At 39.7% G+C, this 27,146-nt stretch overlaps 1 protein-coding gene across 2 annotated transcripts in view; it reads right to left on the bottom strand.

Moving 5' to 3' along the window:
• Window positions 1–27,146, bottom strand: part of DTNA (dystrobrevin alpha) — a 285,381-nt gene that overhangs the window by 81,611 nt on the left and 176,624 nt on the right. For both annotated transcript variants that reach the window (XM_068563775.1, XM_068563776.1), the window contains exon 6: window positions 9,902–10,115. In XM_068563775.1, the coding sequence (XP_068419876.1) occupies window positions 9,902–10,115 (214 nt within the window). The remainder of the gene's footprint in view (window positions 1–9,901; window positions 10,116–27,146) is intronic.

Raw genomic sequence — 27,146 nt, 5'->3', positions numbered from 1 at the left:
GTCACAAAGAAGGATTCAGGGGTATGCAGGAATGTACACCGTGGGAAGCACGCCAGTACCAGGTGAGTTCAGACCTTGCTCAGCCCTGGCACTGGATAAACCCTTAAGGAGTTGAATGAGTGAGTGGAGATGGTGGACTTGGCTATGGAGAACGGAGGCACCAAAGAGTTAAATACAATGGGATCTTCTTAAAGAACATTTTCAGTAGATATAACAGGATGAAGAAAAGGAGTGGAAAGAGAAAGATTTTCTAAAGGTCTTTGACAAGGTTCCACACCAAAGATCATTACTTAAACAAAGTCACCTTGGGATCAGTGTCCCTATTTTGTTGTGAAAAAAGAATTGGCATTGACACCGGAAGCAAAAATTAGGGAGAAGTTGGTACATCCCGAATGGAGAACATAAGAGCTATTCTCATTAGGAATCTTCCTTAGTTGGGACAGTTTGACTCATGAACGGTCAGTGAAATCTCTTAAGTATCTAAGAAGTGAAAAGTCAAGCTCTTGAGGATGGATAACAGGAAGCTCCTAGGAGTCTTGGGCAAACGAGCAGGAAAGCAGCATATTGTTCCAAAGTGAGTTCTGTACATGCAATGCCTCTAGGAGTAAAGTGGTTAAATGCCACATATGGAATGTTGGCTGTTGGCCACAATTCAGGACGTAGACCCACCAGAGTGTGCTGAGGATGAAAAACGTAGATTGTCCCTAATGCTGCAGGGCAAATGGTGCTCCAAGAGGAGCACTAGAAAAAGTCTACACGCTTGTCTTGCTTTTATGAAAAGCTACGGCCGCAGCACACCTTCAGTTTCACGTGTAGTTCAGATTGCCACCTCAAGAAACAACAGATGCCATACGATCTAGCAATCCCACTCCTGGACATATATCCAGAAAAACTCTAATTTGAAAAGATACATTCACCCCAATGTTCATAGCAGCACTATTCACAGTAGCCAAGACATGGAGTCAACATAAATGTCTGTCGACAGAGGAATGGATAAAGAAGATATGGTACATAGATACAATGGAATATTACTCAGCCACAAAAAAGAATGAAATAATGCCATTTGCAGCAACATCGATGGACCTAGAGATCATCATACTAAGTGAAGTAAGTCAGAAAGAGAAAGACAAATACCATATGACATCACTCTTATGTGGAACCTAAAAAAAATGATACAAAGGAACTTGTTTACAAAGCGGAAACAGACTCACAGACATAGAAAAGAAACTTAGGGTTACCAAAGGGGAAAGGAGGTGGGGGAGGGGTACATTAGGAGTTTGGGATTAGCAGATACAAACTACTATATATAAAATAGATAAACAACAAGGACCTACCGTATAGCACAGGGAACTATATTCAGTATCTTGTAATAAAACATATGGAAAAGAATATGAAAAAGAAATACATATATAAAACTGAATCACTTTGCTGTACACCAGAAACTAACACAACATTGTAAATCAACTATACTTCAATAAAAAAATAAATTAAAAAAAAAAAAGAAAGTGGCAACAGAGCCAAATGTGTTTGAGAGTACTGTCTACAGTGTACAGTGTATACTGGATACAGCATACAGTGTAGTCATTAGAATCATTGACTTTTAGGGCCAGAGTGGGCCTTAGAATCAGTGATCAATGACATGACCACATAAGTTTTTATTTGTGAATGAAAGCTACCAGTGTAAAAGGTACAGTAAAAGCTTTAAAAATAAGTTTACTACCAGCCTATCATTTTTATTAAAAGAATAATTTTACTTTTAAAGTAAAACAAAATTTTACTTATTTTAATGTTTTCTCTTTCAATGTAGAGAGAGAACAAAAGGCATATACATATTTTACTCACTTCCCCCTCACTATTTGTTTTTTGGCATCATGAAAAGAAATTTTTTTTAAGCCAATTATCCTGAAGCTTTTGCCTTTGCAAATTTTACTTTCCTGTTCTAGCTCGACATCAAAAATACCCAATTAAATTGTTATCTTGGTATTTAATTAACACCTAAAAGGATATTTAAGAGAACCAGCAAATTATCAAAGGTAGAAACTAAAATTGCTTGACTAATCAATGTTTCTTTACATTGTTTATTTCCCCTTATACCTTGTTTGCTCATTCTGAAAAATTTCAAATTTTCCTGCGGCATACCTGATTGAAAATGGGAAAAGGAAAGCACTTACTCTTTGGTTAAAATATATATATGGAGATTGGTGGAGTGTCTGTCTTAAAAACATGCATTACTTCAAAGTTTGACTCATCATCACAGAAAATGAGTAACTGCTTTATGCTGGGCTTTTTCTATGACTATACAAAGAGACAAACTGACTTCTTTTAACTAAGGTACTACTTTTAGGGAAAAGTTGTCTGGGAAGGAAAATCTACTTTTGACAAGAAGGAAAAAGAACAAATAGATACTGATAGGTCTGGGATGGTAGGCTGAAGTTGGAACTGTAAAAATTTAATAAACAGAAACCTCAATTAAACAGTCAGGAGGCCAGCAGGGGGCGCTCTCCTGCCCTGCGATGATAACAGAGCCCAACCGGAAGAAGAAAGACTCCTTTCCTGGCAAGAACTCAGCCAATGAAAAGCCATGCACTCTCTGTTTACTACAGCCCTCCCAACTTCCTTTCCGCCTCTATAAAAGTGCTCTCCTTGCCTTGCCCTGTGGGGACTCTCCAGGGTTGCAGACCCCAAACAGCAATTCCTTGTTGATCCCGAATAAACCCTTTATTCTCCCCTTTCTGGAGAAATAACTGGTAGTCTATTTGCTTTAGGTCAACAGAAACAGAAAATAAAATTTCTCCAAGTTCCCAAGAGAGTTCCCTGTTTGAAATTACAGAACCCCAGGACAAATATCAAGTCCCTGAAAGTGAGATTGAATCCTGACCGATTCTTTTTTGAACAGGCTCAAGGAATTATTTCTCTATTTAAGAATACTAAAACCAGGAGTTCTTCTCTTACCAACATATTTTACCAAAGCATTTGGAAAGCATTTATGATCAGCAAAGGCCCAGCACTCACACTTGGGTTTCTCACACACTTTGGTGGCTTAATTCACTGGGAGAATTGCTTCCTCCTCTGTCTTCCACAACATGCCTCTGTCATAACACGTTTCTCCTCTGGGAATTATTTTGTTCACATGGAACACACATTTATTAACTCAATACATATTTATTAGCAATGCCTCAGAGGTGGGGCATAAAAAGATGAATAAGATGTGGCTCCCACCCTCCAAATTTGCCCATCATCTACTTGGGATAAGGAGTCAAAACTAGTTAATTTTAATACAACACATTTTAAGGGCAGAGTCCATGTCTTACTCAACTATCATCCCCAGTCTATTGTAGCACCTAGAACATAGCGAGTTCTTAATACATGTTAGTTAAATTAATGAATGCACAAGTGAAATGTTCTGATTTACCACTTAAGTTTTATACTGAGCAATACTAAGTTTTGAGGAAAACTACAAAGGTTAACTTAATGGCCCTTAATATTAGATGGTGCAGTCATGTGAGATGTTGAATTTAGAAGGGATCACAGACATAATTACTCTTGTTTTGGGGAGACTAAAGTTAACATGTGAACACATAGAAATAAATCCCTTATTTGGCCCTGGCATCACTTTGGGCTCCCCATAATGTTAGCAAAACATCCGGGAAAGTAATTCCTCATAGCACTGGGCCAGGTGAATTTGCCAGCAGTTTGTCTAGAATGGAGAATGGAAGGGGCCAAATCTGTTGACATGTCTCCCTCACTCCCATGAAATCCCACCTGCCACTCATCCAAAGTACATCTGACAGGAAGACGAGTGACATTACGGATGTTCAATTTATCTACAACTATGAAAATTCTTTGGAAAGAGCTTCCATTTTAGCAACATGTAGGAATCTTGGAACAAGGTATTTCCCACCGGCACAAAATTTTAGTGAGTAGAGAATGTGGACATCTTGGATTTAAGATGTGCTAAGAAAAAAATCACCAAGCCAAGTACATTTTAAAGATGGAGGCACATACATAATAAAATGCCAAGAACATTTGGTTTCGTGTGACTCTTCTCTTTTTCCTTCATTCTCACCCATCCATAGAGCCTCACATGTAAACAACACATTTTGTTGGTGTATTTTGCAGTGCATATTGCATTGAACATCAGAATCATTTTTACAACTCAAAAGGCAGAAGGATTTTGGCAGAGTTCCAGGATTATTTCACATCCATGCATCTGAAACAGTGCTGTGGTACCTTTCATCATGTCGGGGGCTCAGCAGTGGGAAAGGATATTCAAATGGCTCAGCAAGGTTCAAGATGTCAAACAAAGAGGAAAATTCCAGAATTTTGTATTCTCTATGAAAGACTATTATACGATGGATTTGGAGCTCTGGATGGCTGTCATAAAACTGTAAGTCTACAGTGTAAAACTTGTTAAGTCCAAATAGCTCTTTCACATACACTCTGTCAAATATGTCTAAAGATCACAAACTGGAAAGGTTAGGAATGTGAGCATAATAATAATATCCTGTAATAAGCAGGGTAAGTCTGGGGGAAAAAAGCACATTAATTCTCATATAAAAAGACAAAACAGAAAGCGTGAATAGAGCTGAATTTAAACTGATGCCTGAAACAAAAGGATTTTTCCCCACTTACCTCACCTAGTAGGAAGCTGTATGACCTGCGAATTATCTAACCTTTTTATGTCTCAGCTTCATCACTTACTCAACCTGGAAAATTATAATAATGTAACACCAAACCAGTAAGATTATTGGCACACAGTAAATGCTGAGTGCATCTTAGCATAATTATAATATTATTATCATTATTAGAGAATTCGCATTAAGAACTGATGTAGAGAATGGACTTGAGGACCCGGGGAGGGGGAAGGGTAAGCTGGGACGGAGTGAGAGAGTGGCATGGACATATATACACTACCAAATGTAAAATAGATAGCTAGTGGGAAGCAGCCGCATAGCACAGGGAGATCAGCTTGGTGCTTTGTGTCCACCTACAGGGGTGGGATAGGGAGGGTGGGAGGGAGACGCAAGAGGGAGGAGATATGGGGATATATGTATATGTATAGCTGATTCACTTTATTATACAGCAGAAACTAACACACCATCGTAAAGCAATTTTACTCCAGTAAAGATATTAAAAAAAAAAAATCTGACTCTACATTAAAAAAACAAAGAAAGAAAGAATTGACCTCCAAAAATAGAAGAACCACTGTTTAATATATATCATTGTCCTACTTTGAGTTTTCGAATATATGTGGAAATAATATTTGCTAAAAGTGAGGCCCCTGTCATATAATCTACTTTATGAGGAACTGTGCCAAGAAGGGAGGCTCCTGAATTGAAATGAGATTAAGTCAACTGACGGAAGTTGATGTTAGTGTTTCCCGGGGAAGCAGGAAGAAGGTAACGAGAAGCACGTTAATGTCTTCTGTGAAAATGGGATCACCCACATTAGTAACCAGGGACATCTAGTGATCTTCTCTGTGGAGGAGAAGTGAAAACAGAGGGTATGAATCTAGATGACCGAGCAAACTTAGACCCACTAGATTTAGTAAAAGATTGGAGATTAAGGAGGACTTAATCTCAGAAAAAGAATGAAAAGAAATTAGTGTGATAAGAGCTAAGCCCGCCTTTGATTTTCATTCATTTATTCATTCACTCACTGATTCATTATGAGCTGGATATTGGCTCAGGTGCTGTACATATAAAGAAAAAGACATGGTCCCACTTGAAAGTAGCTTGTGGGGGTCAGTCAGATAAGCAGAGAGACAGGCATCTCAAGAGACTATCAGAGTCATGTTCAAGGAACAGTGGGACCTGGCAGAGGGTGAGCAGCTTGGCCATGAGAGCTGAAGGGCTTCACAGTGTATCAGTGTCTATGACCCCACCTCTCCAAAAGGCCATACATGATCAACTTTGAAGAATTATCTTCTAGGTAACCATTATACCTCAATAAAGGTATATATGTTTTTTGTGGGTTTTTTTAAAGAATTATTTTCATCTTGTACCTTTCCGCCATTTTTTTGTTGTTGTTACTTTCAATTCCCTAAAAAGTAATAACATAAAAAGTCCTTAGAACACTTCAAAGAGATGTCCCTCCCCCATTGGGATATGGACAAGTGAGAGGAAAAGGGCTGCCGAGTTAGTGGGTTCTGAAAGAGAGAGCCTCAGGGGAAGGCTTCTGCCAGCAAACGGGGGAGGAGGCAAGGCAGGCCAGTTCCTGGGGGGACACAGAAGGAAAGACAGAAGAGGAGGAGACTGACTCAGGGCTCTGGTCATTTCCTTGTATTCTTCTTCCCTCTCAGCCCTGCTCCCTTCTTCTGAGACCTCCTTTCCCATGCTTCCCAGGCACACCCCTCCATTTCCCTAGAGACACTTAGAGAAGAAAGCTTCTGGCTGTAGAAAGGGTCTGCTTAGAAGTTGGTTGGTTAATAGCCCGCTGGGCGATATCCCTCCCAAGTATCCATTTTTAGAAGGAAAGTGATCAAGACAAAAACCTTCTAGGCTGAAGGGACTGCCTATTCAGTGACAGGACGGCAAGCACGGCATAGGCCATTGGAGGCACATGCTAGCTCCTGACAGTCTACGAATCATCCTATGTATGTAGCGATGTACTGTATCTTGAGGCTGACTTGGCCAAAGAGCCGAGAAACCTGACAACCGGGAAACCGACTACAGCCTGCGGCAAGCATGCCTGTGTGAGAACTGAGATCCAGGTGATTCTGGCGGGGAGAGGAACAGAAGGGTGCTACTCTTGGGGAACTATGGTTGTGGGAAAGTGAGTCTGGTTCCCAGGGATGCATCCAAGTCAAGTGGACCTTGATCCTCATTTCAGGTCACTATTTCTTGGCAGAGTTCAACTGGCTGGGGCTGGTGAACTTTAAGGCACAAGCAGAATAATGAACACATTTCTTTGAATGCAAGTTCTTATTCTTCATGGGTTTAAATTACTGTCTTTCCTTTAAATTTTTTTTTTTTTTTTTTTTTTTTTTACATTACCTCTTTAGAGTCCAGGTTGCTAAGGCATCTCTAACTCTTTTATTTTGGATTTTTCCTCTCTTTTTCTTTTAGTATGTGCATTTAAAATACAGCAGATGAGGGCAAAATCTCCTAAATGTTTCAGTGATTTTGAAATAGCAACAGCACAGCCTTGATCTACCAGTATCAGGCTCATTCATGTCTACCAAACTACAGAAGGCTCCCTTAAATACTTGGGTTCTGTGAATTCATGCCATTTGCAGCAACATGGATACAACTAGAGATTATCATACTAAGTGAAGTAAGTCAGAAGGAGAAAGACAAATACCATACGATATCATTTATATGTGGAATCTAAAATATGACACAAATGAACCTATCTACAAACAGAAACAGGCTCATGGACATAGAGAACAGACTTGTGGTTGCCAAGGGGGAGGGGGTGGGAGAGGGATGGGGTGGGAGGTTGGGATTAGCAGATGTAAGCTATTATATATAGAATGGATAAACAACAAGGTCCTACTGTATAGCACAGGGAACTATGTTCAGCATCCTATGATAAACCATAATGGGAAAGAATATAAAAAAGGAATGTATACATATGTATAACTGGATCACTTTGCTATACAGCAGAAATTAACACAACATTGTAAATCAACTATACTTCAATAAAAAATAAAAAATAAATATTTGGGTACTATGGGACAGGTAGTAGGAAGTGACATCAGATTTCCATACTGGATCTCAATTGGATAATTAGAAGTTTACTATTATAAGAGATAGAATTGAACAGTCATTTTATTCTTGTTTCCATTCTTATATTCACTTCTAAATTGTATTTCCAGGTAGTGGGACTTACTGATGGCTTACCTCTCACACTGTCTAAAATTTCAAAATCCATCAGACAGAAAATTTGTTTTTCAGTAGAACTGCCTGTATTCACTTGCTCTGCCAAAGGAGAGCAGGCAGAAGTATCTGCAGACTGGGGTCTCTATGTGGATGTGTCTGTGAATCTCTACAATGAGATTTCTCTGGGTGGATGTGTTTCTAAATCTACTACAATGAGATTGCTGAAAGAATACATCAGGGGCCTTCCTATGTGTAAGAAGATTAGGAATCAAACATTTCTTCTGAACATTTGTGCGAACTACTCTTTACCTTGGTATAATCCTTAAGCTTAGCATCCAACAATCTTGCAATGATTCAGCTACATTATCATAGCTATTTAGAGAACATTTACAGCTCTGCTTTTTGAAATGCTCTTCCCAATATTTCCAAACAAAAGTGAAAAGTCTATTAGGTTAAGCCCCATCTGTTTCACAAAATACCCCATCCTTATTGTTAATTTGGCCCCATTTCTGTATTTACAGAGTTGGTCCAAATTATTTTTTAGCTTTGATTCCTTATGAATCCTCTAGAAATACCCCAAGATGTAGCAGGAAATTCTATTTACATTTTCCATTGTTATAACAAATAAGGTTCCTGAAGACTTCAGTAACACGTCTGAAAGCTGCCATGCTCTTGCTAAGGGGACACGACAGAAATTCTGTTATAGAAATTCCACGGCTTGGTTCCACTCTGCCACCTGTCATGTGGAACCACATCTTCCTCTCCCAGCCCTGTCGCTTGGCTACCACAGTGATTAGCCCAAAGCAGTACATCACATCTGAAGGCTGCACAGACTAAGCGTGGAATCTATCAGGCTGGACTGCTTGTTTATTTCAACTTGAGAATTTCTCAAAATATTAACATGGAGACAATAATGTATACTGGTCAAACTAAGCACGTACAATTCTGTCACCACGCTAGGGTGCAAAGTGACAGCTGGTGACTTTTGTGAGTGGCATAATAACATTAGCCTGGCTGGAACATCTCCAGTGCTGGGTTTAAATATTCCCAAGCATTGGCTAGACAACGAGACTAAGCAAAATCTTCTGAGAGTCTTAAAATGGGATTGCTGAAAGGTCAAGCTAGCAATTTTCCTTCTTAATATTCAATAATAAAATATTAATATTTTCCTTCTTAATATTCAAAACCAGGGGTGAAATTGGAGGTGCTGATCCTATATCTAGCCTAGGGGCCATCAGCAAAAGCCCCTTTGAAATTTTCAGCAGATAATGGGATTCAGGGGAGGTTTTACATTTCACAGGGCTGCCGCATGTGCCTTGGAAAAAAAATCGAAGCTGAATCTCTAAATTCCCACTCTGCCACTCTCATGCTGAGAGCCACTGGACCTGCCGATTGTCACTGGACAAGTGACAATCTCTCTGTGCTTCGGGTCCTTCATCTGTAAAATGAGAGGTTTGGAAGAATGGTCTTTAAGATCTCAGACAGTTCTGAAATTCCCTGAGTCTGCGAGGGGAAGTTATAAGATAATGAGGCTGAGTTTCAGTCGTGGCGTGTGGATGGCATCACGTTGTTTTACATGGTACATTATCGACCAGTCCATTTAATGCAAGTCACGGCTACTTTTACTAGGCTGGTCAAGGAAGGAACCCTTTTCAACATCTGTTTGCTCTGGGGTCTTGTTATGACGTCTCAGAAGCACTGTCTTGGACAATTTGCAAAGGAGAGCGTTAAAAACACCCTCCCACATCATGGTTCATTAAATCGCTCCACAGGCCTATCACGCAACGTTTCCAAGCGTCCATAGCTTCTAGGAAGCGTGGGATGAGTTAAATAAAGGTCAGCACATAAAATACAATTGTCCTCCATTTCCTATGGAGCTATTTTACTCTCCTAAGTCATTTCCAAAGCACTTAAAATTTATATTAAACACATAGAAACTTTATTGGGATAAGTATCTGACCAAGAAAAAGAGAAGCAGTTGGTTACTCTAGAAAATTCTTTGGAATAAAGACCAAGAAGCGCAAGAGGAAGGGGAGACCGGACGTGTAGTGAGTCACAGATATTCAGAGGGAGCTTACGGATCAAAGGCTGCCAGCAGGAAGTTTAGCAGGAGGCTGATGGACTGCTCCACCTGAATTTGGTGAGTGGTCGGCATCCTTTTGTTGAGCTGGTAAAAAATGGTGGAGAGCACAGCCTCCAATCGGGCCACGTTGAGTTCTATGTTTGGGTCCACGTTGTTCAGACCATTTTCCCTCAAAGCTTCTATGACGTTCCAAATGTCCACCAGGTGCACTACATGCAATGAAAGCAGAGTGGACACATCAGACCAGAGTGCATGGAAAGGTAAATTCATTATTACACACGTACCATCTGTCCTATTTTGTCAAGGTGCCTCATAGGCTTCGGTATGTGTTCCACTGCTATAGGAGTTGACATCAGTAAAGGCACATAGTGCAGGATCTCAAAGAGCTGATGTACAATGTGTAACAGCAAACAAAATGATTTTCTGAACATCACAGTAGAGAGTTATTGCTATTCTTCATAATAGACCCTTGAAATACTTACATGTGAGGAATGTGAGGATCAAGGACGTTAACTGACAAACGTAAAGGTCCAAGGGAAGTCACCTGGCATTTGTATCCAGGTCTAGTTGGCTTTTTAAAATATTGAGATATAATTGGTATATAACACTGTGTAAGTTTCAGGTGTTGATTTGATACATTTCTATATTGATTTGATACATTTCTATATTGCAGTATGACTACCAACATAGCGTTAGCTAACACATCATGTTCCATAATTATCAGTTCTTTTTTGCGGCGAGAACTTTTAAGATCTAGTTTCTTAGCAACTCTGAAGTATATAGTACTTGTGATTAAAATTAACAAGTCTATGTGGCTTTAAAGCATTTTCCCACTTGTACACACTGACCCCTTACAAAGAAAAGAGAAAACCAACACTGAAATTCTAGTGTTTGAAAGGCTATCAAAACTGCATTTGAGCAGTTAAAATATTTTCATTTATTTATGTATTTTTAGTAGTATGAGGTTTGAAATAAGAAAAAAGGGAAAGTTAAAGTAAGCAGGAAGGCAGGCAGGGGAGAAGGAAAAGTTATCTCTACGATGCAGCAGTAGAACTAAGGCACAGATCACTTAACTCACCTGATCAAGAACAGTTTCTTGGTTCCATTGTTAGTAAGCTCGTGTAACTTAAGTCAAGGTTACTTTTACTAGGATAGTCAAGAAATCCATTTCTATTTCTTTCCTGTTCACCCCGAGGTCTTGTTATGACATTCCCAGATGACATCACCATAATCAAGACGATGGACATGTGTATCAGCCCCAAAGGTCTTCTCATGCACCTTCTGACCCATCCTGCTCCCCACCCCAGGCAACCACAGATCTGCTTTCCATCCCGATTTTCTAGAATTCTATATGGCTGGAATCATACCATATGTACTCTTTTTTTGGTCTGTATTCTTTTATGTAGTGTAACTCTTTTGAGAATCATCTATGTTGTTGCATGATAATAGTTTGTTCCTTTTTTTTACTGCTGAATGGTATTCTGTTAAATGGATATGCCACAATTTGGTTATCAACTCACCCGTTGACAGACATTTGTGTTGCTCCAGTTATTGTTTATTATGAATAAAGCTGCTATGAACAATCATGTACAAATCTTTGTATAGACATATACTTCCATTTCTTTTGGTAAATACTCAGAAACAAAGTGGCTAGGTTGTATGGTAGGTGTATATTTAATTATGAAACTTCCAAAGTGTTTTTCAAAGTAGTGGTAGCGTTTTACACTCCCATCAGGAGTGTGAGAGTTCCAGATTCTCCACACCTTCACCAAGTTTAAGGTTCACTTTTCATTACACTTTGGTGTTTGAAAATAAATATGTTGATTTTCTCAATGAAGTATATACTTATGTTTTAATTCCTGAGAACTATACACACCACATATGCTTTTCCACCAACAACTTTCAAGTTTTAGTCTCCTATCTCTTTGCTCACTTCTGATACTACATTTGAAGAACAAAACTAACATCTATTGAGATCCTGGACTTGAAGTTGAAATTAACACCGGACTTGGAGTCCAAAGACCTAGGTCCACATCTAGCTCTTCTACTACAAGTGCATACCCTTTTAGCCTTGACTTAGAGCCTCACTTTCCTCATCTATAAAGTGGGGATTGTGTTCATTAAATGGAAAAATGCATGAAATCAAAAGTGGTAGTGCCAGGTACATGGGTACAATACATTATACATGAACAAATGAATAATGTGAGTCATGTCAAAAGAAAACTTTTTGGCATCTCTCTGGTTTGGAGCAGAGGAATACAAATCACTTTCCCACTGAATTACTTAAATATTTATTAGATTTGGATGAATTCAGATGTGATTCCAATTTTGCAACCTTCTCTGTATATCACATAACAAGGATGTTCTTTGTATTTCTTAATGTTATTTAACCAATTTTTCAATTTAGCAAGTGAGATACTCCAAGGGAGATGGCATTACAAGTTGAATTTATTTATTAATTAAATTTTCTGGAGGGAAATAGCTGGTATTCCTATAATTATTCCCTATATGTTTGATCTACAAATCCTCTGGATCTAGTCCTTGGGGATGTCTGGGTACAGGATACAAAGAGAGCAGTGATGATGAGATCTCCCCCATCATCCTGATTGGTATCTGTGCCCAGGTAACCATAGGAAGTGGGCTGCTGAACTATTCTGATCTGGATCCTGGCTATGGATCACATGAAACAGGCACTGGAGAAGAGGAATATGGACCGTGAACTTGAGCACAGGAGGGAGATGGCTACAAGGCAGGAAATGGCTGCTGGTGGAGGGAGATAGTCTGGACGGCTAGACTAGGAGACGCTGTAGAGCACAGGGAGGCCCTCAGGATTCCCACAAGTGGAATAACACAGGTCCACGGGAGTGGCCAACAGACCCACAGGGAGGTTCCTTAGGCAATTTAGCCTCTGCGTGTCCAGCCTATACTCACCTCTTCTCTTCCAAACCCACTTTCTCTGGGGTTCCCTTCTCTAGTGAATGGCACTAGCCCCCATCCCTCCCCCTGGTCCAGCCAGGATCTGCATTTCATCCCTGGGTCCTCACATCCCACATGCTCTCAGTGACCAAGTCCTATGACTATATCTCTTAAATGTCACTTTAATGCCTCCATTTCCATGGACCCTTATTCGCATCACCCAATTCCATCATCCATTGCTGTCTTCATTATCTCTTATTGGTTGACGAAATCAGTTCTTTTGTCTTCATTCTCTCTCCATTCCAATTCGTCCTACACACTGTAGTCAGAGTGATATTTCTGAACTGCAAATCTGACATGTCACTTGTATGCTGCTGAAAGTCCTTTAATAACTTCCCATTAATTTGAAATCCAAACTCTTCAACATGTCTTGCAAAGTTCTTTTTGATCTGGCCTCATTTACTTCGTATCTGTGTCTCATCCACCGTAACTTAGTGTCAATACCATTTCTTCAAGGGTGTCTTTCTGGATCCCCTGCCTCTAGGTTTTGTATCCCTCCTATGTGTCACCTTAGAATCCTGTTTTTCCCCATCACAGTATTTGTGGACTCTCTGTACAGACCAGCTGGTCATCTGTTTCCGCCTCTGTACAGACCAGCTGGTCAACTGTTTCCGCCTCTGCATCGCACATGCCACAGAAAGAGACTGCCTGTCATGATAATTGTTCACACCCTTAGCACTGTCACAGGGCCTCACACATCATAGGAGCTTAAAGAATATTTGTTGGCTAAGTGAGTGCATGACAAGGAAATGACAACAGTGAGACAGGGTCTTCTAAGGATGCATTCAATTGCTAAAGACACAACAAGGCGTAGTCATGAAGAATCACACAAGCCTTGGATTGAATCTTAGATATATCAACAGTCAAATTACTTGACTTCTCTGGGTCTTCATCTTAGAAAAGTGGGGCTGATAACAGTCCTTACCCTCCGATGATGACTATGAAGGTTAAATGGGATGATGCCGGTAAAATGCTTGGAATAAGGCATGTACCATAGGAAATAATAATGGCCTACGATGATAGACAAGTAAAACATCTGAAAATCATATGAAAGTTATTAAAAATAAATCTGTTCCGTATTTGTGTCTTTACACATCTAAGGTCTCAGTATAAGGAAAAATAAAATACTAATTCTGGCTGTGAGAATAGATAGTTATAAGTGACTTAAAAAAAACTAGTTTTCATAATTATGTGTTGGGCACTGTGGTAGGTCCTGGGGACTCGATGGCAAACCATACGGGTGTGGCTCCTGCCTCATGGACTAATGGTCTGGTGGGGATACAGGCATGCCTCACTATCGCACAAACAGATGATCAGAAATCATGACTTACTGTGACAGACAGGGTGCCAGGTACAAAACGGGATTACGATATGGTCGTGAAGGGGCCTGAAGAACAAGATACGGCGGAGGAGCATTGTAACCGCTATAAAGATTTTGGTCTTTATGCTAAGACATGAGTTTTGAACAGCAGAGTGACACGGTCAGTAATGCAGCTTAAAAATATCATTTCTGACAGTTAGGGAAGAAAGGAACAGAGATGGACAGGCACGCATGCAGAAATCGCTGGAGCCTATCGCTCTAGTCCAAGTAAGAGACCGTGGCATTTTTACAGAGGGGGTGGCAGTACGCAGACAACTAAAATTATGCACACTATTTTCTAGGAGTGGCAGAGTGGAAATGATACAGATTTTGCCATCACAAAGACTGAGGTTTCACTCCTGGCTCCACTAATAACCGTAAAACTGTGGGCAAGTTATTTCACTTCTATACAGTTTATCATTCCCTTTTTAGAAATGAGAAAGCTAATGCCACCCAGAGGGAGTTGTAGTGAAGAGAAAAGAGAAAAGGTATACACAAGTGCTGACCGCAGGGCTTGGCACATAATATTTTAGTGTTAAAATAATTAAACACTCTCTGATCTGCAGCCATGCTATGCTATTATTAATTTACAAGATTTATTATGAATCCAAACTTAAGTTTTAGCCCAGTCCTCCAAATTCAATAAACTAATTAACATACAATTTTGAGCATATATTATGTAGGTGATATCAGAGAAGCACAAACACCATCCCAGCCACAAAAGCAGATACCTATTCAGTTTGGTTGTCAAATATTCTGCGTTAGTGGAGTTTGAATTGATTTCACTGTATTTGTTAACAGAAACCTGGTAAGGAAGGCCTGCTTTCATAAAGATTTCTTGGAAGCTTTATTTCACTGGTAGCTACTTTGAGAGGTTCAGATCACAGCACAGAGTAGTACAAGTTCCTGGGCGGTTGATTGGGTTTCCACCCAGTTTCCCTACTGGCTATCCATTATGACCTTGAGCAAGTCACTTAATGTCCTTAAGTTTCAGTTTTCTCACCTGAAAAATGTGGACAATAACAGCTTTTCCATTACAGGGTTATTGTGGGAAGCAAATGAGATAATCCATGTAAAGCACTTCACATAGTGCTTAGTGCATAACAAGCATTCAATATCTATTAATTATTACTGAAAAAGGTAAGTATCACAAGCCTTTTGCTTAATTAAATAGGAACATTAAGAAATGTGCTAAGTTGAGAGTCATTAGGAAGTTATTAAGAGGTCTGTTTTAAAGGTCTGACAGTTGTATAAGTATGTTACTTATCGTTGAGCTACCAAGTCATTTTAGAAAACGAGGCATTTATTTAGGTCATGCAATGATGACTGTATAACACTAGATGGCACTGTGCACATTTTACTAAATATCCATCAAGCTTTAAATGTCCATCACAGAGCACCTACTATTACACACAGGTGATAAGAAGTAGGGTTTCCTCATCTCTAAAACTGCATACGTTTTATACTAATATATTACATAAGACATCAGTTTGCATAATGAAATTATTCAGATAACATTAACCATATCAATAATAGACAAAACGTATTCTTTTTTTTTAAAGATTTTTTTTTTTTTGATGTGGACCATTTTTAAAGTCTTTATTGAATTTGTTACAGTATTGTTTCTGCTTTTTGTTTTGGTTTTTTGGCCTCGAGGCATGTGGGATCCTAGCTCCCCAACCAGAGATTGAACCTGCACCCCCTGCATTGCAAGGCAAAGTCTTAACCACTGAATCACCAGGGAAGTCCCGACAAAATGTATTCTTAAAAGCAATATTTAGTACTTCGCAGAATCTTAAAAATACTATGTTAATTTCAGACATTTATTAATAACACGTCATGGTCTGTCTTTATAAATAAATGGAAATAGACAAAGCTTCAATAGTTTGCCTTAAATTCAGGCAGTATCAGGAAGAAAATGGCTGGGTCAGAGGCAGGATTGGGGGGTGGGAGGAAATGTTTGTATGTGGGTAGAGAAGAGTTTGTTGATCTCAAGCGATGTTTCTTATCTGTTTGCTGATGTCTCACACTCTATTAACAAGAGATGGACTCTTTATTTCATAGATAACAGCTGACTTAAATCCAAGTATCCCTGAATAAGTGCAAAAATGCCAAACTCATTTATACCAGATAGAAATGACCGAGGTCATAAACTTTATGAGAAGTAGGAGAATCATATAAGTAAGGTAAAATCTGGAAGAGAGGGTACAGATAGGATAGGAAAATCAAAAGACACTTCATGAAATAGGGCTCCTCAAAGTTCCCAATTCCAGATTCTACCACTTACTGATTCCAAAATCTAGCAGGGTGGGAAAGGGTTTTGACAAAGCTCTCCAGGTGACTCTTGACAATCACTGACTTATAAACCTTTAGAAGGCTCTCAGAGGGCTTGCCGCTGGGGAGGGTCAATAACCATCATCTAGTGACTTCATCTCATTCACTTTGGAGTGGTTGTTCTCAGCCGTGGCCGCACACTGGACTCACCTACAAGGTTGCAAAATAGCTCCCTGGAGATGCTGCAGCTGCTGGTCCAGGACCATACTTGGAAACCCAAGACACTAGGCTTGTTAGAGATGCAGACTCTCAGGTCCCCACCCCAGACCTAGAGAATCTGAATCTGCATTTTAACAACATCCCCAGGGAGCTTGTATTCACACTAAAGTATGAGAAGCACTGCTCTAAGGCAGAAGTTCTCAGTCCTTCGGCTTCAAGACAGCCTCCTATGTTCTAATAGGTTCTGAGGTACATCACAAGAAGCTGGTCACTATCAATTTATGCAGTTTAAGAATGATCTATATAATTATGTCTATACACATTTGTGAACAAAAAAAGAGCAAAGAATGTTTATTACTCATCATCCAGCTTTACAAGGGTTAAGTCGCAACCCACTGCAATCAGCCACTGACAGTGCACCCTGAGGGATGAAAAAACAGGATGAGGCATTCTGTGCTTTGTAGAAATGGGCACCTAGATAGTTAAGATGCATATCTCAGGAAGAAGTTCAATGACCCCAGATTCTTGCATCTTCCTATACACAGAAAAACACTAAAATCATTAACTTGAGATACCTGTTCTTTGTGCCTAGCAGTAATCTTTTACCAAGATGTGTGTTTGACATCATGTATTTCCCAGCCAAAAAATTCATATATATATATATATATATATATTAGCTCCCCCACTACCTGTTTGGAGCAGCTCCTTAGACCTATCTCCCTGACTATAGTTCTCTGTAAGACCCTGAATAAAACTTAAACTCACAACTCTTAGTTGTGTACACCGTTTTAGAAAGGTTAGAGATTTATATCTACAAGAAGGTCACTCGTTGCATTCTGCTGTGCTTTCTTAATTAGGAGAAAAGAAAACTGCAGTTAGGCTGGGAATTGAACAGAATCTGTCGGTTAGGCTGGGAATTGAACAGAATCTGTCGATATACCACTGGGAATATGCATACCCTCTAGTGTGTAGACGGTGTGTGTGTGTGTGTATATGTGTGTGCACGCCCATACACATGCCCTCTCAACCCTCACCCACCCTTGCCACCGATACTTAAAGTGATGGTGACCGTTATCTGAGGCTTTGTTATGACTTGTTTTTCCACCTCTGAGACATTCAGGTAAGAGCAGGGTGAGTTCTGCTGTTGATTTACTCATCAAATCCCACTGCAAAAGAGATAGGTTGTTTCTCCTGAAAACTCATCCAACTCTCCCCTCCCTGGACCAAAGTTTCCTGACCTTCAGGAAAATTTCCAGCATGAATTTTCCCTTGTAAACACACTCTTCGGAGTATGAGAACCAAGTTCAGGTGGTATTTCTGAGTAGTTTATACTGTGGGTTTGGAGATTCATTCTTTTAGTTGTCCAGTAAATTCTGATGCTCTTAGCACTAAAAGATGAGCACACATTAAAGCACTGTCTTCTTCCTATGACGGCTCTCAAATAGCAAATTTCATTCAGTATTCTAAATGCCAAGTAGACTTCAAGTAAAAATGTTTTTAAGGAGCTTCACGTGTGGGTCAGGCCGCCACAGGGGTGGGGTGTGAGGAGGTGGGGAGAGGAATGTATCCCCTTGTGAGTGCCTGGAATGACTTCAGAGTCCTCTTCAAACTCATTACCCCAAGCCACTAACAAGCCTTCTTTCTTAGCCTTCCATTCCAGAGACTAAAACCTCATTCATACATTAAGTATTTTTTCAGCCCTTATTATGTGGCAGCACTGGTTCTGGGTTCTAGAATTAGCATGAACAAGACAGGCAGGTCCCTGATCATACAGAACTTGTAACTGGTGAAGAACAGAGATATTTAGCAAACAAGTGCTTTGAGCATGCAACAACAATCTATTTTTTCGTATACAGAAAAAAAAAATAGACTTAAAGATAGTAGATTTGGACTCAAGTCTTTCTTCATTTGTACAATAGAAATAATAATATCCACCTTTCTTATTTTATAGGTGCCCTGGGAATAACAAAAATGGAAAACGTTTAGTAAAACTGCAAAGCACTATATACGTTTTAGGCGTTACTCTTATTTTTGAGAGAAAATTTACTGTCATATTCAGATAGAGTTATAAAAATCCCCTCCAAATTCTTTCAATTCTTTGCTCCACTCTGTCAGTTAGAAAAATATTTGTCCCTTAATACAAGCTTTTCTTCTATAATTTCAGGTTTGTTTTCCTCTTAACGGATGTGATGTTATAAAAACCCATGAGAGATTGTAACAGTGATGACTAGTTTAGTTCACTTTCAGATCAAATACTTATCTTGAAATTCAGAGAGCATCAGCTCATGAGAAAAAATTTCAACGTATCACTATTTACCATACATCTATTGCACGTACGGGCATAAACATATGGAGAAAGACTGCCATATGCTTATACATACAGAGTTGGGAAAGGAAGCAAGATATGAGATTCCATAATATTTTTGAAAGAAGTTAGATCCAACTGGAAATTTTAAAGATTCTACAATTCTACATGTTTGATGTGGACAGAGTTGGGAAAGGAGGCAAGAAATGAGAGTCCATAATGTTTTTGAAAGAAGTTAGATCCAACTGGAAATTTTAAAGATTCTACAATTCTACATGTCTGATGTGGTAGGTGATTTAACACAATAGGACAGTCTCTGGCCCTAAAAGAGCTTACGATTCCCATGGGAGAGACACACTCAGAAGGCCTAACTGAAGCCCTGTTCGAGACACTATGTTATCAAAAGTCCATATTCATAGAGCAGATTAAAAAAAAAAAAAAACAACTACTGGAGCTCAACATACAAGGATGCTATTGTGGGCTGGAGACTTTGGAAAGGTTTTAGAGGAGGAGGAGGTAGAGCTCAGGATGGTTCCTGAATCACAGCAGGATATGAATACACGGAGACGAGGCGGGGAGGATACTCCAGCAGGAAGAGGGTCGAGGGACCAATGGCAGAGAGGAGTGAGTGATCCTGGTGTAATCGGATCTTGTATTGACCTGACTGGGCCAGTGGAGTTTGTGCTGGGTTTACTGCAAAGAAGGGTCTATACCTTTGAAACCTTTCCTATTGCCCATTATATAAGACTTCTCTAATTTTTCAGTAAGTAAACCGAGAGATTGAGAATTTGCATCCTGCAAAGTTTAATGCTTAATTTCATTTTCCAACTCCCATGTCAGCTAATTCAGATCCCCAGCTACGGCCAACCAGTCCAGCAGTGAAAATCAGAGGTGATCTTTAGAGCAGTGAGTGGATCTCAGATCGTGGCCTCTGAGTCCATAGGTCTGGAGTTCAGCCAGGGCATCCCTAGGTTTCAGTAACTCCTTAGGTGATTTTGAAAGAGAAGGAAGTCTGAGAACCACTGCTATGGAGCATGACCTAAAGTAGCAGTCCCCAACCTTTTTGGCACCAGGGACTGGTTTTGTGGAAGACAATTCTTCCACGGACGGGGGGTGGGGAGGGATGGCTCAGGTGGTAATGAGAGCGATAGGGAGCTATGGGGAGAGGCAGATGAACCTTCCCTTGCTTGCCCGCCATTCACCTCCTGCTGTGCAGCCTGGTTCCTAACAGGCCCCGGGCGTTGGGGACCCTTGACTTAAAGGATGGAGTTAGATGAGAGACAGGAAGAAGAGGAAATTGATGCTCATTTGAGTCAGACAAATTTATTTTAAAAATATCGTGAGACTGCCAAGAACACTGTGGTGGAGAAAGCCTCGTGCAAAGTAGCCAGTTAGGATTTTTCAAGTATATTTGATCATGACAAAATTGGGTTTAAAAAGCTGTTAGGAACTCAGTTAAGTGGTATGCTTCACCAGGGTTAACAAATGCATTTTGATGTGATTTACATTGAAGATATTAGTCATCACTCACATTAACCAAACACTGAGTTCAGAAAGAAAATGTCAGCAAATGACAGTTTTCAGACTTGATCTCCATTAGTGAGCCATGCGCTATATACCTTTCTAAAATATGAATCTAAACAACATCTGAGTAGCTCACCAAATTATTTTATGTTCCAAACTCAACATCTTCCTTGCTCTCAACATATGCCTTTATCACCAAGATAGTGATCTTTGTTAAGGATCTTCGGGGAGAAGCATCATTTCTTACAAACATAACATTTTATTTTCACTTTAATTTCCTGGTTAAGGTGGATGATATAATAGAGCTTCAGGAAAAGGTCTACAACATATTTTTGGTGTAAAATCAAACTGAGTATCATGCCGGTCCTCAAAGGTCCTGGAAGTACATCCACTGCCTATCAGGAAAAAGTATTCAGTTTTCCTTAAATTGTGTTTGCAGACTTGCGTGATTATTCAAAATGAGGTATAATAAGTGTTGGCTCAATAGATGTCACACTGTAAATTAAATTTAACTATGTTCAATTGAATAAGCATTTATTAAGCTTATTATTTTTCAAAGTATTGTACCAAGGATTGTAAAAATAGTAAGAGAAGGTAAATGAAAAGAAATATCTGAACAATGATTAATTTCTCACTGTCAGTGTTCAACTTTGTTCAGAATATATTTAATAGCCTTAGAAGCAAGAAAATCTAGTATCTTATCTCCCCTCTGGGTAGTCATTTTAGATTTCACTGGATAACTTTGCATAGGTTTCTTCAAAGTGCCCTAACTCTATCCTACATTCTACTGCCCTATTCTGGGCTTTTATTGACTTTGAATTAGATTTTTACAGCAAGTCTCCAGTTTCTGCCCTTTTCCATCTCTCCTAAGAAATGTTAGGACAGATGGAAAAGGGCACTTTTTTTCTCCAGCCCCTGCGGGAGTGACCATCACAACTTAGACTTTGACCGGCTCAGTGTAGCTGCAATGAGACATCACTTGGCCTCAGGCTCCCGCCACGAACCCCCGAGGACGTCTCAGCACAAATACCAGACACTGTCTGCCAGGCGCACATGTGCAACCCAGAAGCTCAGGGGCGTTAAGCCCTGTAGGCCGCCCTTGGCCAGTGCAGGACAGAGCAGCTGACTACTGCCTCCTCCTTGTCAGCCCTGGATGAACAGTTCTGGGGTGCATTTCACAAGCTTCCTTAGAAGCGCCAGAATTGTCTTTTGGCTTTCCTTTCTTGTTCTGCTCTGGGTTCACTCTCCAAATGAGCTACTTCCACACAAGTCTTGTTGTGAAGTCTGCTTTCTGGGGAAACACACGCTAAAGCACTGATTCTAATCAAGTCCCACCTATCACTGATTGAACTCTCCCGGAATAATAAACGAGAAGAAAATGATTATGACCATGTTTGAAGTAGATTCTGATTCTATTAGGCTATACAAATGTTTCTCAGTTTTCTCCATGATATAACATCACCATCTTATTCATCAGTGTTGAATTTGAAAGTTAAAATGAACCGTACTTGATCTTACATTGAAGTTCATTATTTTTCTGAGAAACTAAGTTAATTAAGGGCTGGTGCCATTATTTTTAGCTTTGCAGCAGGCCTAGTGGTCCACATGCTTGCCTCTTGATGACAAGTCTTGACAGGCATCGTGGGGCAGTTGACTGTTTACCACGGCAGTTGGCTAATATTGGGAAGTTGGAAGTGGAGTTCTCAGTTATATATATGATTTTATCCGGTGTTTTCCAAGGGAACCTACTCGGCATCTATGCTCTCCTCACCTGCAACAAACAACTTTACAATTCCTGATAGAAAAGGAGATAAAGCAAAAGTCCTAGCCCAACGCCATGAAGGAATAAAAATAGCTACAGACTTAATCCATTTCCGTAGCTATAGGTATACTTGGTTTCTTTTACCCACCAATATAAGTAATTTTTTTTCTTCAGAAAAATGACAATTCTCTCAGGGGACCGACAGGCTAGATATGTTTATTATAGCAAAGTTTTTGGGTGTATCTACTATTTGATATTAACAAAATCAGAAGCTTTGAATAAATAGGACACATCATTAGATTCTAAACTTGAGGTTATACTAATACTAAATTTGTACACTAAGGAATATTACCATACTTTCCCTCCACCATGATCTAAGCATAATGCTTGGAACCTGGCACATCTCAGTGCATACTTGTTGAATGAATGAATAAATGTGTGATTGTTAATAACAAGGACAAAATGCCAACAAAGCTTCACTGAAGAGTAAATCAAGGTGGCATCAGGAATGACTTTCCAGCAGGATAACAGGTGTGGTTATGTGGGAGAGGCCATTCTTCCATCCCTGTCCTCCCTATTGTCTTTTGTTTTCTCTCAGTGTTCACCAGAGCCCAGGGTTCCTGGGAGCCAGACTGCACGAGAGAACCCCCTGGGTATCCCTTCATCGCTATGCTGACTGGCCCTAGGCCGATCCCGCAGGCCCCCAGAAACAGAGCTTAGCGGAACGCTAAGGGAAGGTCATTCATTGCTTCTTGCTCTGGCCCTCTTTAGATGCGGTTGGAGAAGGTTGAAAGGCACTCCTCTCTACACGCCACTCTTTCCCAACTGACTGGAGCACTTAAGACGATGTTCTTTCCTAAATTGTGAGAGTAAAAGTGCTTAGTTAGCACAGCTTCCTGGCATAAAGCAGAAGCAAGAGAGAGGGAAGGAAGCTGATGCATGTTACATCCAGACGCCTGGAAACAAGACTACAGGTGTCGGCTTACTTCACAGGTTGTACGTGAAGTGGTAGCAGCTTGAGCAGACAAAGCTTCAAGCACCCTCAAAAAAAAAAAATTCTAACAAGAAAACAAAACCCTGATCTTTAAGATCTTCAAAATAAAGGCAATTAAAGGGAAGAAGTAGCTTTAATTAAACTCGTATCACAAGCATCAGGGCTTTAAAATCATAGCTTTTCTCTACCAGAAGTTTGCCCTGATTAAGGGGAGACATTTTTGCTGTCGGTCCAGCGTGCCCAGAGGGGAGCAGTGTTTCCATCGCCTGGTGCACGGGCATCTTTAATGGGTTTGTTTATGTTCTGCTGCCACCACCAAATTCCCCACAGGGAATTTTGGGGAACATTGTATTCTAGCATGATCCACTTGTCTTTATTCTAAACAAGTGTCTAGAATGATTCAACGTCAGGAATGAAAATGTGTGTCCAACACATCTGGAACAATACAAAGATACTTATGCTCCAAGGGTTTGACATCTGTCACGTATTTCCCTAACTGTGAACCTTCCTGCTCTTCCTTCTGACTCCTTGAGTGGAGAGAGTCCTTCTATCTTTCTCTTTTAAACACATCTCTTTGGGGGGGAGCTATTTCTCTTGCCTGCGTTTTTACTTTAAACTTTGGGCATTGTGGTAGGCAAAATCCTAGGATGCCCTGCCTCGCCCCACTCCAAGTTTCCTGGTACCCGGAGTGCACATACCTTGTCTCAGTTATTCAATCAAACACTAATCCAGGTACTGCTGTGGGGAATTTTACAGATGTAATTAAGGTCCCAAACCAGTTGGCTTTAAGACAGGGAGAGGATCTGGGTGGGCCTGACCTAATCACATGAGTCCTTTAAACGCAGAGAGTATTTTTCTGGCTGGTCACAGATGAGGCAGTCAGAGAAACACATGGAAGAAGAAGCAGACATTTAAACTCTGAACGGCCTGTGGGGAGCCATGTGGCAAGGAATGTGAGTGGCCTCTAGGAACTGAGAGTTGTGCCCAGCTGACTGTCAGCAGCAAATGAGGACCTCAGTCCTTCAACCATAAGGAAATGAATTCTGCCAACAGCGAGTTCACTTGGAGGAGGACCTGGAGCCCCAGATAAGAACCATAGACCCAGCTAGCATTTTGATGTCAGTCCATGAGACTCTGAGCTGAGAATCCAGCCATGCTGCTTGGGTTTCTACCTACAGAAACAGGGTAATAATAAACGTGTGTTGTTTTCAGCTGCTAAGTGTGTGGTCATTTGTTATGCAAAGATAGAAAACTGACACAGGCAGCCAGAAATCCACACACTTAAAAGTGAGGCAGAGATGAGGAATATGCTGGCACACTAGCTTGAAGAAAAATGAGTGGGATATTAGCATTTGTTAATGCAGGCTACTTTTGCAGCATAAGACTAGTCACTTGGCTGGTGAAGAATGAATCTAGTGGGGCATATTCATTCATTCATAGGAGAGAATTTATTCAGGACCTAGTACATAGAGAGCATTCACTTGGGTTAATTTTGCAGTGTTAGAGAAACATTTAGGTAAATAGATAACTGCATTTTTTTTTGGTTCACAAGAAATCCTGAAAGAAGTTTCGAGATGTTACAGACAAAAGCATGTGTTCTGACTTTAAATGATATCTGAATGAAGGATACTTTTAAAAAACGTTTCATTTACTAGAGGAAAGATATTTTGAGAAAGCCAGATGCAAACGTATACCTTTTGTCCTCTTTTTCTTTTAAACAAAATTTGAATCCAATTTGAATTGCTATGAGTGATAGAAAGAAAATTCACACTGTAACCAGAGGAACGAAAGATGGTGCAATATCTGCTGTGGGTGTGGAGGAGAGGATCCTCTTGCCTCCTTACTATTTTGTCCCCACTGTTAAACAGTAGGGATTAGAGATTTCTGATTGATTTCTCTTGTTGCCTTTTGTTGTTCCCGAACGTACGGCTGCGTTTCGTTGACTCCAAAGTAATTTCTGAAAAAAGATCTGCTGACATCACAGGGTATCTGGGTCATTTACCATGTCAATGCTGACCGAGGAAATAATGTTCTAGTAGAAGACGGTTATTTGTTCAAAATAAAGGCTGAGATGCTGCCATTTTCACACATGCTCATAAACGGTATATAGGGTTTTTATTTTGTGGAAAGTCACCAGGACACCTGGAAGCTAAAGAGAAGGGTGCTGATTAGGAAGGAGTATTGGGAATATTATTGTATTCTCCCTTCTGTCCCATTCCTCCTAGAAAATAGAATAGCCAAATTTTGTCCCCTACTTTTCAGACACATTCATTCCTTTATTCTGTTAGAGAATGTGCTAGCCATGACAGGGGAGGGAAGGCAAGACAGGGTACCAAGATGAATGGTAAATGGAAAAGCTGATTCGGAAAACAGAGCCTATGGAGAAAAATTGAAGAAATGAAGAATCTTTTGTCTGAGGAAAAAAAAAAAAGATGGGCTTTTAAAAAAAACTTGAAGTATAGTTGCTGACAATATTATATAAGTTATAGGTGTACAATATAGCGATTCACAATTTTTAAAAGTTACATTCCATTTATAGTTATTATAAAATATTGGTTATATTCCCCATGTTGTACAATATGCCCTTGTAGCTTGTTTCATGCATAATAGTTTGTACCTCTTACCCTCCAGCCCTATATTGCCCCTCCCCACTTCCCTCTCCCCCTGGTAACCACTAGTTCTCTGTATCAGTGAGTCTGCTAAAGATGGGCTTCTTAACAACTTTTCTTTTCTAGCAGAGGTTGGTAAATGTTTTTTGTGGACCAAGAGGCACCACCATATTATATAGTAATACTGTGTAGACACTATGTAGAGAAAACAAGTTTCCACAACATTTTTACTTATGAAATTAAAAATATAATAATTGAGCCCAATTTAAAAAAATGCACATCTACCAATGAAAAGAATAGAATTATTTTGGGGAGATAGCATTTTGCTTAATTGGGGTCACAAGTTAGTGTTCCCTATTATCAAATAGGTTACAAATACTCATCTGTGAAAACTATTCTTAGTTCACAGTCTATACACAATTAGATGCTGGGCCACGTTCAATCCACGGGCCATGGTTTTCTGGCCTCTCCTTTAGAGTTTTTTAGAACACTGACAACGAGTTATTCTCAGCATCCGTCAGGAATTGTATTAAACAAAATGAACATGAATGTCAGTGATAGGAATCAATATTCTAGAAACAGAGTAGGCAAGCACTGTGGGGAAGAAAATATGGGGAATTAACTAACTCATTTGATCTTTGAATTTAGATAAAAAAGAAATCTCCTAAAAATCTATACATTCCATACTATACCCAGGCAATATTTATTTTTTCTAGGTGATAACTTTACAAGTGTCAGTTTTTATGTTTTTTCTTCCATTATGTAGTTTTAAAGCTTACTTTTGTTAATATACAAAATAAATTTTACCTGTAAATAAGGTCTGGGCCTTAAAATAAACAACCTGTTCTCAGTTAAGGTCTATTGATTTCCATGAAGTAAATACAATGTAAGAGTTTTCAATAAAACAATGCACTTACAAGCACACTTTCTGGATTTTTTTCTTACTTCTTTTATTGCAGAGTAAAACTCCATTATTAGGTACCAAAATTTATTGTGGGTTAGGTTTTATTGCAGACAGAAATTATCCTTCTCTAATACAGGGGTGTATATTCAATGCTGACTAATGTGTCACAACCATCAGTGCTTCTGGTTATCTTCCTAAAAGGAAGACTTCAACTGTGATGAAGATAAACCAGGCTCAACTGTGTTAGCGTTTTGCAAGTACCTCAACATCACAGCTGCTACACATATAGTGCTTGCATTTAAGCCTTCTGATC

The sequence above is a fragment of the Eschrichtius robustus genome, chromosome 14 (genome assembly GCF_028021215.1).
Source record: "Eschrichtius robustus isolate mEscRob2 chromosome 14, mEscRob2.pri, whole genome shotgun sequence".
Lineage (NCBI taxonomy): Eukaryota > Metazoa > Chordata > Mammalia > Artiodactyla > Eschrichtiidae > Eschrichtius > Eschrichtius robustus.
The sequence above is the reverse complement of the archived record's forward strand: the minus strand, read 5'-3'. Positions and strand labels throughout refer to the sequence as shown.